At 37.3% G+C, this 17049-nt stretch overlaps 1 protein-coding gene and 1 pseudogene across 1 annotated transcript in view; one reads left to right on the forward strand and one right to left on the reverse strand.

Moving 5' to 3' along the window:
* The window catches only part of LOC148945433 (uncharacterized), a 52863-nt gene that overhangs the window by 21066 nt on the left and 14748 nt on the right, over positions 1-17049 (forward strand). Inside the window, exons 4-5 of the mRNA XM_089099041.1 lie at positions 261-324; positions 15582-15746. Coding sequence (XP_088955167.1) covers positions 261-324; positions 15582-15746 — 229 coding nt within the window. The remainder of the gene's footprint in view (positions 1-260; positions 325-15581; positions 15747-17049) is intronic.
* LOC148945435 (uncharacterized) lies at positions 10196-11487 on the reverse strand (annotated as a pseudogene).

Here is a 17049-nt window from a genome sequence, read left to right on the forward strand (position 1 = left end):
TTCAAATTGAAATTCCATGTATGTTCTTTTACTCTACCTAACGTAAAGTGGAATTAGAGTAGATGAAACTACCTTTTGCCGGGTAGTTTTGGGGTTGTGGTTTTTTTTTTGTTGTTTTTTTATTATAGCAATTAAATTGACATCAGTAAAAACAAGATTGGCATTGCTAAAAGATGTGTGGATACATGTTTGATATTCCAGTCTATCCCAACTCTAAAGATTTCTGTATATTTCCTTGTGTAATTTTTCTTTTTTTTTAGCTCATTGGGAATCAGATTTCGGAAAGAATAGAGAGAAAGCCAAGCACAAGCTTAAAATTTTCAGGTTAGTCTTTTCTTGTTTAATTAAAAAGTAAGGGGAAGCCATATATACTGTTTGTTCTTCCCTTTTCTTTATTTATTTTGCTTAGAATATAGAAAATAACAGCAATGACAGGGTTAAACAATTGTTGTAAAATTAACGTAAAATAAAACCCGTTCAGTAAATTAGTTAAAATAAGATAAAATATGTAAAATAATTTACACCCTAAGAAATATAGGGTAAAATTGCTGTTTAGAGTTGCTCTTTAGCTAGAAGACCAGTTGAGCATTTTGTATTATCATTGTTTCAGCTTATAATTAAAATTTTTAAAGATTTTGAATTTTCTAGACTTAAAATGTAATACCCTTCCTCTTCTTTTTCTAAATCCAAAAGGTAGAAATGTTTTATTGTAAAAAAATTCAAGCTTTGTTAAAAGTCTGCTAATTTATAATATATATGCTTTGATTTGCTTAGGTTCAAAGGCAGGAACTAATTTGGGCCCAATCCCCTGACACTTCAAATTTCTGGACTAATCAAATTATCTAGCATTTTCCTTTTTTTTTACTTCATCCTCTCCCTTCCCAGGAAAAAAAAAATCATTTATGATTTCCAATTTATCCATCACGGCGTAGGCGTTAAAATAAACTATCGTTCATTTTCCCGTTTATTTACAGTTGATGGCTGCATTGCTACCATCGACGTTTGTTTTATCAAACTTTTTTTCACCCCTAATGTGTCCGTTGCAATACTTTTCTATACACACCCAAAAACCCCTGTTAAAACACACGGTTTGTAAATAACGCCAAGTATGCCTCGGGGATAAAAGGTCATGTGACTTAACAAAGCGTATCAGAACGCTAAAGTGTATTAAAGTAGAGGTAATAAAAATTTGTAAATATTAGAAAATTACCTGAAATAAAATTCTTTGTGCGGTTAGAAATAGTCTACAGTCTTTAACCGCACACATAATTTTATTTCAGGTAATATTCCAACATTTGGACATTTCATGCTGAAGAGAAGGAAATCACCGGATTTATCAAAACGGCGCCAGAAAAACTACGTCTACTCTAGGCTTTAGAGTAGGTAACATTGCTGTAGACCCACAGGAAAAATGATTTTGCTTTCTGGTGCTTTTTTAGTGATTATATAAACTGTTCATTAAAAGAGATTAAGCATATGCAAATAAGGTGATATGCTGTAAGAGAGGGGCTAGTCAAATAATTTATGACTGTATCATAAACACTTTAAAGTGAAATTAATGAGTGAAATTAACAATTATATTGCCTTCTTTCGCCCTGCTGTGTATACAGTAAAAAAAGCAATAACACTATCTTATCCAAACCTGTTTCTCCCTGCCTTTGGGTAGTCTTACGCGATGTTAACTACAAGGCGCCAGTGGTGTAATTTTGTCAAAATCATTGGGGAATAGCAAAGTTGGACCCAATTTCCAGAATAAAGTGAAAATGACAGTGAAGAATGAAAAATGAGCCATATAGTACCATAGAGACAGAGATATATTAACTCTTAACTGGTCGGGTGTTTTTTTGTTAAGTAACTGGTTGGCTGGGGCAAATATTTACCCCATGACTAAAAACGCTTGTAAATAACTACTTTCAGATAGGAACGTATAATGTAGCTTTAAGCAAATAAAATTAAATATAATATGTTTAACAAAAATGAATCATCTAGATACGTTCTGGGAAAACTTCGTTGAGGTGGTCCTTGGAGCATCCCTTTTTGCAGATGCTGTAGACTCTAGTCGTCTTCCAGTCAGTTGAACAAGGATCTGCAGCGTTTATTTTTGCGGCCAGAATGTGAAAGTTCAGCAACTGAGGTACATGCAGACTCGATTCCAACAATATTGGACATTAACTTTCGAACTTCTCAAGGAAGGAAGTTGATGGATATTCTAGCCATCAAATGAGGCCTCATAAGGGATAGTCCCAACTGTGTGAGGATTTGTTGGCGCTGGATCACCTTTTCTTGACTTCTTGTTGGATTGACAAGTACTCGTGTGTTTACGCCAGCAATATCAAGTATTGCAAAGAAGATTGCAAGTGACCAGCGCTGACAGCGAAGGCTGGTAGTGTAGTTGGCACATTTTTGATCTAAACTGTCAATGCCAGTTTTATTTGCGTTGTAAAATTCGACTAGGGTAAAGGTACAGATGATTCGACAGCTTTTGTAAAAAGACACTTTTTCTACTCCAGAAGGCTTAATTTTAAGACTTTTGGTGAAAAGGGTTTCTTTATGTAGAAAAAAACTCCACAAACCTAACTGTTTGATTAGAAGTTTGATGTTTTATCAGAAAAGGGTATAAAACTCTGATTTTCTTAAATTTGAGCGTTTTCGCCTACAAATTTGACAGAACAAAAACGTTACCTGTTTTCGACGTAAGTGGGAACCCAATTCGACACGTGTCGAAATAATTGGGGAATACTTTTGGCCGGATCCTGGCGGATTCGACATGCCTCTTCTTTTTACTTTATTGCTTCGTTTTTCTTCAACTTTTTTTAATGTTCAAATGTATAAAATACTATTCACTTAGTGGAAGCTAAAACTTTAAAAACTGCTTCAAGTACAGGGACAAAATTGGATAATCATAGGGAGTGTAATTGTGTGACCTAGGTCTGTATAATATAATAGGTGATATTATAGTGTGATATAGGTCTCATTATATACACTATCTGGAATGGTCCACTTTCTCTCAGCTTTAATGGTCCAGCAAACATTTCTCTGTTGTTCACAGTTAAAGTGTTGTCAACATTTGGCCATTTCAAAATTAATCTTCCAGTTTAATCCACTTGAAAAATTTTTAGTTTTGACTATCCTTTTTCTGGAAAGTCTAGAATTCTTGAAATATGCATGTTCTACTTAAAATTATCATGTTTCAGTAGCATGTTTTAAGACACATGCATCCTCATGTTTCATGAGGAATTTAACATGTTTCATTAGCATTTATGGTGGGATTGGGTGCGATAGGAATTCTACGCTAATTAGGGAGGGGCTCAGAGAGAATATTTTGTATTTTACAGCTTGGGATCTATTTGAAAGAAACATGTATAAAATTTACTAAAAGACGGTGTACTTCATATTTATTCAGTGATAAATGAATAAGGGAGCCGTGATCAACCAAGTCAAATGCTTAAAAATATGAGCATAGTACGAGGCCAGGTGGCAGTTCCTCAGATGATGGAAAAATCTAGCATCAAATCAGTAAAACTACAATTAAAAAAAACTTTTTAAATTTTTTTTCTTGTGAAATATTATTACAAATAATAATCATATCAAAATCTCTTGTTGTCGAGAAAGTACCTATAAATTCGACTGCTATGTTTTCGTCAGACAACCCTTGAATTTCGACACCAATTGTTTCTTGTCTGTTTTACAAATTCAGTGAAGTTTTAACAGAGTTCCCTTTAGCCTATTTCGACATGGTCTGTTGCTTCCTGTTGAAAATTTCGACAACGTTACTACAAGACATTCTAAAAAGAAATGAATCTCGTAATAGAAGCCAAAATCTACATTTGAATTCGGCTGAAGGAACATTTTTAGTTGTTCTGGTATACCACTACATCAGACAAGAATATTCGACATTTGGAGCATCGTTTCGTCAATATAATATTAGCTGCCGTTTCAACTTAATTTTATCAAGAAAAAGCCAATATGGCTACATTTTAGAGACGATCAGAAGTATCTTGATACATTGGTGCTAATCCCAACTTTTTTTTTGCCCAAAAAATAACCAATTAATGATAGTTTGAGCATTACATAGCTAAAAATTTGTTGGGACCTCATTTTGGGTCAAAAACGGGAAACTAATTGAATAGAATATTCTTTTCTTATCTGGGTGTATCTGATATATTGTCCACGTTTCGCATTGTCAAAATATAACGACGGCTTCAAGAGACGGCGCTTCAAATCATGACTAAGCAGAGTTATCCTGTTTTGTAGGAAAATTTCGACAGTGGTTCCAAAATTACACTGTAGAATCATCAGTGCCTTTACCCTATCTCCGACGCGCCTGAATTTGAATCTATCGTGTTTGTGTTGTGCAATGAAGAGATCAAAGCTATCTCTTTGCTTCTTCTTCTTCTATTTAACAGTAGGCGGGCTTTTCAGTAGTACTATTTAGCCCTTTTCCTTTTGCTTGGCTCTGTGGGCTACAGGGCTACTGGATTGGCTTCCTCATATTTATTAAGAATTTTCATATATCTTTCAGTATGGCTTCTGATTATAGGAGTTTAATTATGATATGGTATATTTTAATTTCGAAGCTCTAAGTGCATATACAGTTCTCCAGGCTCTTGGATGACCTCGATATTTAGTGGCTTGTGAAGCCTTTCAACAGTTTGCGAAGCAAGGTATGTTTTGCAAATGTCAGCATATTACATTAAAGAGATCAAAGCTACTGCTTTGCTCCTCTTAGGCACATACGATGAAATAGTCTTCTTCTGAGCAAAGCTCAAGATTAAGGAACCAGGCTCACGATCCCTGTGCGGAAAGAACTTTGCTGGTAGCTCGTGCTTGTTCCTCCTGAGAGTTCCAACTTAGGTAGTATTCTCTCTGTTCAGCTCGTCAACCAACTCAATCAAGGAGTACAGGTTGTCCGCGGTTATGTTTCTGTTTGTGTTCAAGACCTGCACAGCCAGAGTCAAAGTGGTGCGGGTAGGAATGGACATCGTCTGTATGCCTACAATCTCGGAGGTTTTGCCACAATATATGAAGGCATTGGCATGGGCGTAGGCAGCATCTTGTGTAGGGGGGGGCAGCCGCTTCTGTGATGGAGGGGGGATCTTACTAATACTTCCCGAGGTCCTTTGAATATATGTCTTTAGAAACTAGTCATTCTATATTTCACTAAAACTCGGCCTTTAACATTTTCCCTGTTCTACTTTTCCTGCAACAGTATAACATAAGAGACCCACTATCCTACTTCCAATTTCCAGAAAACATAAACACCACAAAAGCGATTTGACACAAATCACGTTATGGTTAGATAACAGCTTCTTCTAAGAATTCAACCCAAAAGTTTACAGTTGGAAAAAATTAAATAATAAAATTGGTATAGTGGAGACTGGCCCACGTCTAGCCAAAGCAAACAGTTTAAATACAAAAACCTTTGGGGCTTCTGGTGGATTATAAAAGCTCTGTCAGATTGCCATGTATTTTTTTTTTTAAGTCTGACCTTAATGTATTAAGGTCAATGTATTTTTTTTAAAAAGTCTGACCAAAAATTTCAGATTGGATCAGGTTTTATGGTGATTAACTCTGGAATTTTGTTCAATTTTGTCTGAAAGCCTACGCCTAATTACGAATACTAGAAAACTCGCATTGTAAACTCGCATTGTATTCTTCTATTATTTGCCTGTTTTTTGCAGCTTCCCAGACTTGCCATCTTCACCAGTTTGCTGTTAGTATTTTTTCATCCTGTGGGATAGTGAACTCCCATGTTTGGCCACAATACCCAGGGTAAATTCGGCATGCCGTACCAAGGTGTCCAAAAGTGGGCTATGCTTGTTAAAGCTGTGTAAACAGCGTATTTAAAGATTGAAGGCAAGATTAATACCCAAAACTGTGTTATTTCTGGCGTTGTTTAATCCTGTCAGAACAGTAGGTGAACTGAAGTTCTTTTTTTTCTGTTAAATTTCATTCAAGATAAAATGATTGAAAGTTAAACAGAAGAGAAAAGAAAGAAAGGAGGCTGTGATCCAGAAGAAAATAAAATAGCAGTTTTTTCTGTCTTATTCTACAAGAAGTCAGTTGGATTCTCTGGAAGTACCATGGGTGTTCCTAGAGGAACGCTGCAAGACTACATAAAAACAAGTTTGGAACCTTAATATTCCTCTAAAAAGTCTGGGCCTGAAATTCCTTACACCCTGTTACAGCACATGATCAATCTTCACAGAGGAACAAGCAAAAAGACTAAAAACTTACTTGAAAACGATAGCTTATATGCTTTCGACTGCATTCCCCTAGAAGCGTGTAAATTTGCATACACTTAGGCCATTATTAAGAGCATAAAAGTACCGGATAACGGAACTGCAAAGGTAGTGGAAACAGTGGAGGAATTACATGTAAAGATTGGTAACGTGGTTTTATGGATTGATTTAAAACTCTATCAGTAAGAATGCAACTAAATACAAGCCTATGATGGACAACTGCTTTTAACTGCCACAATGAAAGAACTTTCTTTAACAGCCTGGATTGAAGCCTATACAAACACATGTTCAGACCACAAGACATTGGAAGTTTAGACGAATCAGGTCTGAAAAAATCCACAAGCCTGGTAAAATCATTGCACAGCGAGGCCAGAAGTAAGTAGGGAAGGTCACGTCAGTAGAAAGAGGTCTGTTGATTACGATTTTTGCTAGTGTTAATATGTTGGGAACCCAGTCCCTCTTCTGCTTATTTCCCCACAAAAACAGTGTCCGGAAATTTTACTCAGGGGAGCTTTACCAGGAACCATCATGATCAGCTCAGAAAATACTTCTGGCGGGATGACTACCTCTCATTCTTTGCTTTACTTGCAGCATTTTATCAATCAACTCAAACCCAAAAAATCAACAGGAAAAAAATATGAAAAACTCAGAAGTGCTCACTGACACCCCTATGAAAGAATGCATTACTGCTAGGATAAAAGCTGTATCTGCCAAAAAGCCCTAGTCCTGGAACAGAAGAAAGTCAGACTAGTAAAACGACTAAAAAGCAAAAGCCGTGTCTCTGGCAACAAGAGTTACAGTTAGAGTGACGATTCTGACGTAAATGATCCTGTATACAACAACTCTTCAGACCCCAGCATAGACATTGAAGAAAAGCCGCCTACTAGCACCTTATAATTTGATGCTGAGAAAGTCAAGGCTGGTGATTACATTCTGATTGAGCTGAAGAGCAAGAAAGGGAATTCTGTTCACAATGTTATCATTATCAAAAGTAGCAACTGAAGAACTTAAGGTCCTCTTTTGGAAGAAGACTGGAGCAAGAGACTTTGCACTAACTGACGAGATGAATAGTGTCTTAAAGACAGAAGTTGAAATAAAACTGCCACCACTGAAAGGTAAAACACCAAGATTAGCGGGGCGGCTTACTTTTGGTGTTGATCAGTCAATGTATAATTTGAAGTTATTACTCTTTATTTTTTTTTCTATCTTAATGAAATTTAGTTCTTTGAGTCTTATGCTGATCATATTGTATTTAACTTCTGGAGCCGAAAAACGAGCTTTTAACGTTCATTTGGTCACTTTTCTTTTTCTTTTGCCCAATGGCAAAGCGCATGCCAGAAACGAATAAAGCAGGGACAGGGTGACCCTTGTTTGGCACTCTTGACTTTTTGGATAGAGAGGCATCCAGGTGAAAAAATGGCGGAGTATTTCTAATTGTCTTTTTCAAGGATGGTATTGAATGAGGTACTTTTGCTTTGATATGCTCAGCAACTTCTTATCGCTTGAATAAGTATCTTCTCCTCCGAATTTGAACACTCTGGCTACAAATAGCCGACCGATAAAGGCACTCATTTCGATGTATTCTACAGACTTTGTAAACGAACTCTTTTCCTGTTGACTGAGCTTGTACTTGGCTCGACAGTGCTCAATCTTTTTGTTGGTATGTTTCACAATTTCCCTGACCATCTCCTTAGTGAACAGATTGCTCCAGGCTTCTTCCGGGGACAGTTCCCGTCCTACCCTGGATGGCCCTCGAACGCCTGGTAGTTGTGATACTATATTTTTTTTTTTTTTTTTTTTTTTTTTTAATTCCAATATTCACGGCGCCAGGTACTTCAAAGTATCTGATATGCCGCTATTCATTTACCTCGTTCAATGGCCTCGAGGTTTTAAATGTCTATTGAACCTTCTTTTGAAGGTGTCAACAGAGGGATTTGCAGAAATAATATCCCCAGGAAGATCGTTCCAGATAGAAGTGCAACGCCGGATGAAGCTGTTCCTCAAGTACTCGGTTCTCGGCGTATCCTCCTTTAGATAATTTTACTGAGCTATGTGCCTTCGTTTCTGCCTTGTCGGCTGGACAAAGGGGGGCACCATTCGAGAGAGCTCGTCTGAGGGAGGCGAATGCATGTATTTGTAGAAAACTGCCATCGACGCTACGTCAAACCTTTCATTTAGAGGCTGGAGCAATTCTTGTGTACAGGCACAGCCCGCCCTAATTGCCCTATTCTGGATTTTCTGAAGTGGTGCCAACAGCGTTTTCGGAACACCAACATATAGCGGGCATCCATATTCAGCTATGGGTCTGATGCAAGACTTGTAGAGTGGGATGATCGAGCTTGATGGAAGAAGGTTTTTGCAGCGAAGAGTAACTCCCAGCTTTCTTGCGCAGGAGGTTCTCACCCGATCAAGTTGGTTGTTCCAAGAGAGATCGGTGGAGAAATGAATTCCCAGTAGACGAAGCTCGTCGACTCTCTTTATAGCTTCATTTTTGAAGATGAAACTGGAGTGTTCACGTGGCACCTTTGATCGGGTAATTAGAAGCTACTTTGTTTTCAATGCATTGAATTTGATCATCCATGCATCAGACCACTTTTCAATTTTCAAAAGATCCATCTGGCTGATCCGGCTGAGTGTGTCGTGGTATCGTCGGCAAAGTGATGCAGAGGGTTTGCGAGGTTGTCTCCCATGTCGTTTATGTAGATAAGGAAAAGCGTAGGTCCCAAGACACTGCCCTGGGGTACCCCTGCTTTCACTGGGTATTCGCGGGAAATAAACCCGTCAAGAACAACCCGCAGTGAATGATCGTAAAGAAAGCTCTCAATCACTTTTAACAGACATCCACGAACACCATACGCATAGAGTTTCTTTAGCAGGCCACGGTGCCATACTTTGTCAAAAGCTTTCGCAATGTCGAAGGATAATAGCCTGATGTCGTATCCCATTGCCAGAATTTCTATCCACTCCTGATACTGGGCCACTAGGCAGTCTAATGTTGAGCGTTTTCGGCGGAATCCATATTGGCGATCGCCTAGAAGTTCGTTTGATTCCTACAACTGTTGAAATGTTTTATTGGAGACGCTCTCATAGACTTTGCCAACACAGGAGAGGAGGCTAATAGGCCTGTAGGAGCCCAAGCTCGTTGGATCGCCATCTGGCCTTAGGGAAGGTATAACATGGGCGGATTTCCATATTTTTGAGAAGGTTCCTGAGCGAAAGTACAGCTAAAAAAGCAACGACAATGATCAATCTAGTTCGGCACAATAGGATTTGAGGACAACACTTGGTATGTTGTCAGGACCTGTGGATTTGATCACATGTAGATGCTGGAGAATGCGAAGGATCTTGGGAGCAGAAAAATTCACGCGTTCCAGGACAGTGTCGGTTCGGTCGGAGAAGTTTGGCACTTCTCTACCGTCGTCGTCCAGATTCGAGAATTCGGCAAAAGCCTTAGCAAGAGCTTCAGCCTTTCCCTTTGGATCTTGTACCACTGTCCCGTTAATCTTTAGAGAAAGAGTTGCGGTCCCCTTGGACGACGGTAAAGCCTCCTTGACAATTCTCCACCAACTCTTTGCCGAAGCATGTTGAAGCTTGGTGGCGAATTTCTCCTTATACTTATACTGAACCCGGGACTGCCGAATTGCACAAACTGCATCTTTGCGCGCATTTATGAATGCAATTCTGTCCTCTTCGCTCTTCGAAAGTAGCCATCGCTTGTGTGCCTTTTGCTTTGCTCGGATTGTCTTCTTACACTGGGCGTTGAACCAAGGTTTGTCCTTACTGGACACCTGGATCCGCTTTGAAGGGATATGCTTTTCGACAGAGTCAACTATGGCCTGCTGGTACTGTTCTGCAGCTTTCTCTGGGCCTTCCAGGAGGAAGGCTCACCACTGCTGAGAAAAACGAGTGTTTCTCAAACCGTCCCAATCACCTCTTTGGTAGAGCCAGATTGTTCACTCAGGCTTTGCTGGAGAGGGAATACGTAGGTTTCCACGTGAAACGACGGCAACGTGGTCACTGGTAAAAGCATGAGCGTCTGCCTTAAAGGAGTCAGGGTGATCTGTAAGGAAGAGGTCAAGACGAGATGATCCGTTTGGGCCGTGATACGTGTCGAAATCAACAAGTTGTTCCAGCCCGTAAGAGAGAGATTGATCATACAAGTCCGACCCCTCCCTATCAGTATTTTTGCTGCGAAGCCACACGCTATGATGGACGTTGAAGTCTCCATGAAGGATAATGGCAGACTTAGCATGCTTGCCCCAAATATAATCGAGGGGGGCTTCAAGGTAGCTGGTAATCTGGTAAGTTGGAGGGTTATACACGGTACCGACAATCACGGATTTATTCGGGAGGGTCACCCTAACCCACAGAGCTTCTTCGCCTGCTGAATCTGGTATGTTCAGGCATGAATAAAGTATATGGCTCTGTAGATAAACAGCGACACCTCCTCCTCCGTATTTAGCGCCTTCAGTACACTCTCGATCCCGCCAGAGGACTGTGTATCCCTGTACGGCAACCTCACTGCTCTGAATATCTTGGTTTAGATTGGTCTGAGTGATGCACATGATAGATGGCTTGACCGAGTTCACTAAATGTAGGAACTGGTCAAACTTAGATCTGAGACCTTGTACATTGCAGTGGGCTACCGTGAACAGGTCCGTTTGGATGGTCGGTGGTCGTGCTGCAGGTCGTCGTCGAAATGGCTGTTTGGTCCGAGGCTTATTGTTGTTAATCATAACCAGGTAAAAGAAGCTTTGCCGGGTGGTTAGCCCGACAAAGCCCATAAATCCATTGCCTTGCATCATTAGACGGGGAACGGTGCCACCTGCCAACGCACCTCATTACCGCATCTTCAACATGGAGGTGGTACCCCATAATGGGTGAGGATTCGGCACAAGTGCCTCCCACCTCCCACCTATAGTGCTCTTCCTGTATTGGAAGAGCGAGTATGTGAAGATGGCGGTGGCTGCTTAAACCATTTTGTTTTACCCCCTCTACCGATAAACACATCCACGGGCTTCTTCCGCCGCCTTGCGAGAGGAACTTCATCTTCGTCTAACGTACTCGAGGTCTGGGGTTCCTGTGAATCTAAAGAACTAGTTTGACGACCTTCTGTGTTATCCACTTTGTCAGTTTCGCATTCAATGACAACATCATCGACGTCATCTTCAAACTGAAAATCAGGATCCCTATGGTGACCTTCATCTTCATCTGATAGATCTTCTTCTCTTTCAAGAAGCTCCATGACTTCTTCCTCAGTTATTTTCTTGTGGCTACTGATCTTGGCTTCCTAGAAAAGTAAGGAATTAAAGGGAAAGGCAAAGAAGGGTAAAAATATTCAACGTCTTGGCAAGAAATACCTTTGGAACATTAAAAACGTTAAAATACTACTAAAAACATTACAAGACCTTCAGTATTGGTATAGATAAATGATGGAAGTGGTGCAATTGTAATCTCCCTATCGAATGTTAGCCATTCAGACTCTAAGAACCGTTTTTCAAAATATTTGACCCTTACAGTTTCAAGTTTTTTTGGTACGTAAGTGGTCAGGTGGGTTAAAAAACTACCCCAGACTCCCTAACCTCCTTTCTGGATGGACGCAGTAAGTCGACTGACTCACCGAAGATTCTCCGTGGGGTGTTTGAAGATTACACAGAACCACGATGGCGTAGCCTCAGAGGCTATTGAGAAATCTCCAAAAACAAAAGTACGTGGGCTAATTTTTTACCCCATCTGACCAGTTAAGGGTTAAAGAAAACTGACATGTTTCTCCGGATGCTTGAATTATTCAGGCTTATCTTAGTTTTGAAAATATTTTTTTGCAAAAATTTTTTTAGCTGAGGGGTGGGGGCGGGGTCTGGAGGGGGTAGTTCCCCCCCCCCTTCGGTAATCTACTTTATCAAATATTGACACGTCTGAAGCTTAAGATGAGAAAATAGTGGTTTAAGTTTAACTGTGAAGATCCACACCTGTTTCCAATATTTGTTTCTGTCTTATTTTATCTAGATATTTTTCAAGATATAGATCTAGATAGAGTATGTCTAGATATAGATTGACAATTAGTTCTAATACCTTGGTTTAGTTTTGATTTATCCCGGTATTCTTTAAATACCATGTTCTAGATATCCTCTAACTAATGGTAAGGGTCATTGCTTCCTCTCCTAAATGCATAATTCTTAATTAAAACATTATCGAATATCTGAGATAGCCTTAGAAAGGAGTGCTATGAAATAATTTTATTTTAATTTGGCTACTTAATCTGTGATAACAGCAATCTGTCCAAGAGTTTTATCGTGAACAGAGCAACTAGAACACAAAAACATTATGTTGCAGCATGAAAAGTATTAATATCTCGGTGGGAATTCATGTTCTTATATGTTCCTGTTTCAGGGTCATAAGGTTCTGCCATTTTGCCAAATATTGGTCTAAAGAAATAGATTTTAGTCAACCAAACTGCACTCTCGACTGTTTTGCTGTGCTATCAAATTTATGCTCTGAGGTTGTTAGATGGGAAGAATGTTTGAAATAATTGTTATGAATGTTTAGATTAATCCAAAAGAGGGTTTTAGGAAAGTTTTTTGAAGAAAAATTAAGAGCCATAATTTATGACCAGTGAAAAAAATATCTGATAATGCTACCAACTTGAAACGAACATAAGCTATTATCAATGAGAGGCCAGAACAACGAAAAATTAAAATAATCAATTCGATAAATCACGAAGATAACAGATAATGCTATGATAAAAAATAGATCCTATAACGAACAGGATGTATGTGAAATGACAAGGAAAGATGGTATACCAACAGACCAGAACCATTCTGAGAATGTTCTGCCATAATTACGTTGCAATCACGTGCTTTTTATTTTGTTATCCTTTTAGTATTGTCACAAAAATATCCTCATAAAATAAATCTTCATTAACATCCAATTTTATGAATGACCTACACTTCAAACCTCCTTAACTCGTATTTTAATGCTTTCCACTTTCCCAAAATTTCTCTTATTTTCAAATGGTATGTCACTCAAATAATTCTTGTGCAAATTCCTCCTTTCTATCAAACCTAAAATACTTACACGAATATTCCTACCTGTGTTTCCAACTTTCTTCCCAAAGACACCGTCCAGCGAGTTCACAAACTATTTTCCTAAAATTCTTAAATCTACATTCTACATTATAAAATTTTACACTCTCTAGTTTAGTGTTCAAGTTTTCCTCGGAAGTTTCTCTCAAATTCTCATACTGGAAAACAGTTACCCTTCCCAAGTTTTATCATAAGGTTAATCCTAGACATACTAGCTGGTTATCTTTACTTTTAACATCAATAGCAACACTCCTATATACCCTTGTATCTTGTATCAATCCTTCTAGTCTTCGGTTTACAATAACATAATCAAAAAGGTTAACTGTGTTACCATCATGTCAATTCCATATTAAATTATGGGCCATTTTATCACCAAATACTGTATTGGTTGTAACTAGACTGTAATACCTATAAAATTGCACAATTGCAAAATTTACAAAATCTGTACCCATTACGGTTTTCTTTGCCTTCGAAAAATTTTGCCTTGAAAATATATCATTTAAGTACCATGTAAATAGTAATATTTACTATTTAGTAATAGTACCATGTAAATATTATTGAGTAATTTAGGGATTGTTCGTAAAATAAAACATGTTTTTCCTTCATACTTTTTACGGTCATTGTATTTGTCTCTGATTTATCTGTATATTTTGTACTGTTCGTCTCTATGGCTTGCTACTTTCTCTTCAATACTTCGTCCAATACGCTTACTATAGAATAATGCCATAAAGAGGAGATATTGAGGTTGCTCGCCTCCTTCTTTTTCAATTATTTAGAGGGGCTAAGCTATGAAATAAGCTTATCCCAAGTACCAAGGAATTATCCATTAGTCAATATAAATCTGAGTTACGTTTGGGGTTTCTTGATAAATATTGATGGAATTAGACTAATATTGATGAAATTAGAAATGATAATAAATGTATTGATATTTTTGCTTCAGGATCATGATATCATGTTGTTTTATTGTGTATGAAATATTTATGCAAGTATATTTTGGTACACAGACCTCTTACTTCTAATAGAATATACTTTCTGTTTTATTTATTCATTTTTATTTCTGTTTTTGTTAGTAGTATACCCTCGCAAATACCGCTTGCTAACGATTGATTTTGTCTCTGAGGTTTTGGATAATAAATCATCATTACAATTATTACTACTACGACAAGCTTATCCATGCTAGGATACTATCTATCCCCATTTCAACCAACCTGGGTGGTAAAATTTCCTTATAAAATTATCATATTTCTACCTTGGACCCTGTCTATTTGTTCTTACAGCTGTGGCTAAAATTCATTCGAGTCACCACTATCTCCATTAGTTCGATTTACAGGGGCGTATACTACTACGACTGATACCTTGAACTTTTTAGTCATAAAATGAGTAACTAGAACTCTATTATTATGAGCTTTCCTACGTAAAGATGACTTAGCAGCTTCCTTATTAAAAATAAGCCCTACTCCAGGCCTATTCACCCCATCCTTTCTGCCTGAGTAAATAAATTTTGTATCCCCTAAGTTTTATGTTTCCTAACCCTGGGATATGAGTTTCTAAAATTCCTGACTCAGTCAATCCGCGTAAAATGCGTAGTATATTATATGCATAAAATGCGATGCGCGTATTATATAACGTATTATATTAAATACCTAACCTAACCCCTAACCACCTCTATATGTTAAATATTTAATAAAAAATATACATACATCGTTGCTTTCTCACTCAAAATAAGCAAATCATAGCCGATCCAGAAAGGGAAACCAGTTTCTGTTAGATCTTACATAGCATAGGCCTAATTCTTAGTGCGTTCCGTTTAAAAGACAAGTACCTGAAATTTTTATATAATTTTCGGCAAAATCTCATGTTATAGAGTTTGTTCTAAATTCATGAAAATCACTAGTTTCAACTAGGCCAACGAGAAATTATTAGAATAAACGCACTTGTTAAAATAAATTGATCTAGAAAAGGCCGAGAGATCTGGCTGAGTTTCACCAGTAGTTTTTGCAGTCTCGAGAATCAAGAAAGTGTTTTTAGATGCTTTTCTGTCATGTTCCACTAGAAAATCACATGTCTAATTTACAATTACATTAAATCTAATTTAATGTCTAAATGTTGTTTTCGATTTTTTTTTGCTATTAAGTTATCTTTTTTTCATTTTTGAAGTACCCATGTAATGAATATTTTTTGTTCTTTATAATTTTAAATGACAGAAGGGTTACTTTTGTGAGGGTTTTACTGTTAATTGATTTTCAATTTTCTTTAGAAGTTGAAGAACCATTCCCAGATTTTAGTGAAGATAGTTTTGGAAGGAAATATCCTATTTTATCACCCAAACAGGAAGATGTTCCTTTGGTGGTTTCTCCAGGCGTATCTGAACAGCTTAATCGAAATTTCAAGCCTTCTGAGCTTGAATCAAATATTCGTGAAAGTGAGTTTTCTAGCAATATTTTTTTCTTATTATTCAGTCCAGAGCCCATCTGACTTGCCCCGAAAACGCACTAGAAAATGGTATAAATTTCTTATTTCCACTCTGAATGTATATCGCGAGGGTACTATGTTGGGCATTTTCGTGGCAAAGAAATGTATAATTGGGGCACCATGGGCACCAAATTAAAATGTATTTTCCCTCATCTTAGATTTATTCATTCCTCAAAAAGGTGATTTTTAATGATTATTATTTTAGTTGTTATTAAAGCATTAAGATCATTTTGATCGTGCAAAATCTCTCCTTAATTGCCTCACTGAATCTCAGAGGGAAAAAAATGCAAAAATTGTCCTTTTTACACTCAAAGCAGAACAAAACACTTGTATCGTCCATTTTACGCGCATCGATTGAGTCAGGTTTTTCAATTATCATTGGAGCTGTACAACTCTTTTCCATCAAAGAGATATAGAACAGTGAGAACAGGTTGATATTAATTAAGAAAAGTAATGTTTTTTCAAATCAGAAAAAAAGTAATATAATTTTCAGTAATCTAACTAAATGAGTAAATACAACAAAAATAGCATAGCCTAATTGATCTTTCTAAAAATATTCTTATATAGTAAAGCCAATTAGTAAATAATTTGAAGTATTGGATCTCAAAGATTTCTAATAATTAACACTTTAATGCATTGCTTAGAGTTTTAACTGTTCAGTGATATATACATCTCTTAAAAGAGTTGTATTCATATGCGAATCCAACAAAAATATACAAATACAATAGATCCTAACAAGCTTAATGTACTAGTAATCATAAGAAGCTTAAGGCATTAGTAATCGAACGAACCATGTACCAAACATCAGTAAATACCGGCTATCTTCATCACATAACATCTTCATCAATTTGCTAGGTGATCATAAGAGCTTGGTATTTATTCTTTGGAGGATCATTTTCCTAACCCAATTAATTTCTAAGATCTATTGCTGAAAGTTTTATCCTCATAATTATTCTAGTTTCCAAGAAAGTAATCCCAAAATCCTTCAGAGTTTTTAGAAATTTTCGGGGAAAAATTATTTCCGAATAAATGATATATCATTCACAGTGGAGTGAAGTACAAACATTTGACGAGCTTGGAAGGACATAGTGTCTTTTTATTTACTTCAGCATCATTAAAAAGATGCTATGAAAGTTCCAATGTAATACCTCTAGCTTTTCATGGAAAATTTCACGTTTTTGGCAATTTTCTTCCACATACTATCTTTTGATTTAGTTTCTTATATTCCTCAGTTTTTCCTGAAAGTTTTTGAA

This window comes from Artemia sp. Qi Xiang Cuo, chromosome 13 (assembly GCF_049724085.1).
Source record: "Artemia sp. Qi Xiang Cuo chromosome 13, ASM4972408v1, whole genome shotgun sequence".
NCBI classification, from domain to species: domain Eukaryota; kingdom Metazoa; phylum Arthropoda; class Branchiopoda; order Anostraca; family Artemiidae; genus Artemia; species Artemia sp. Qi Xiang Cuo.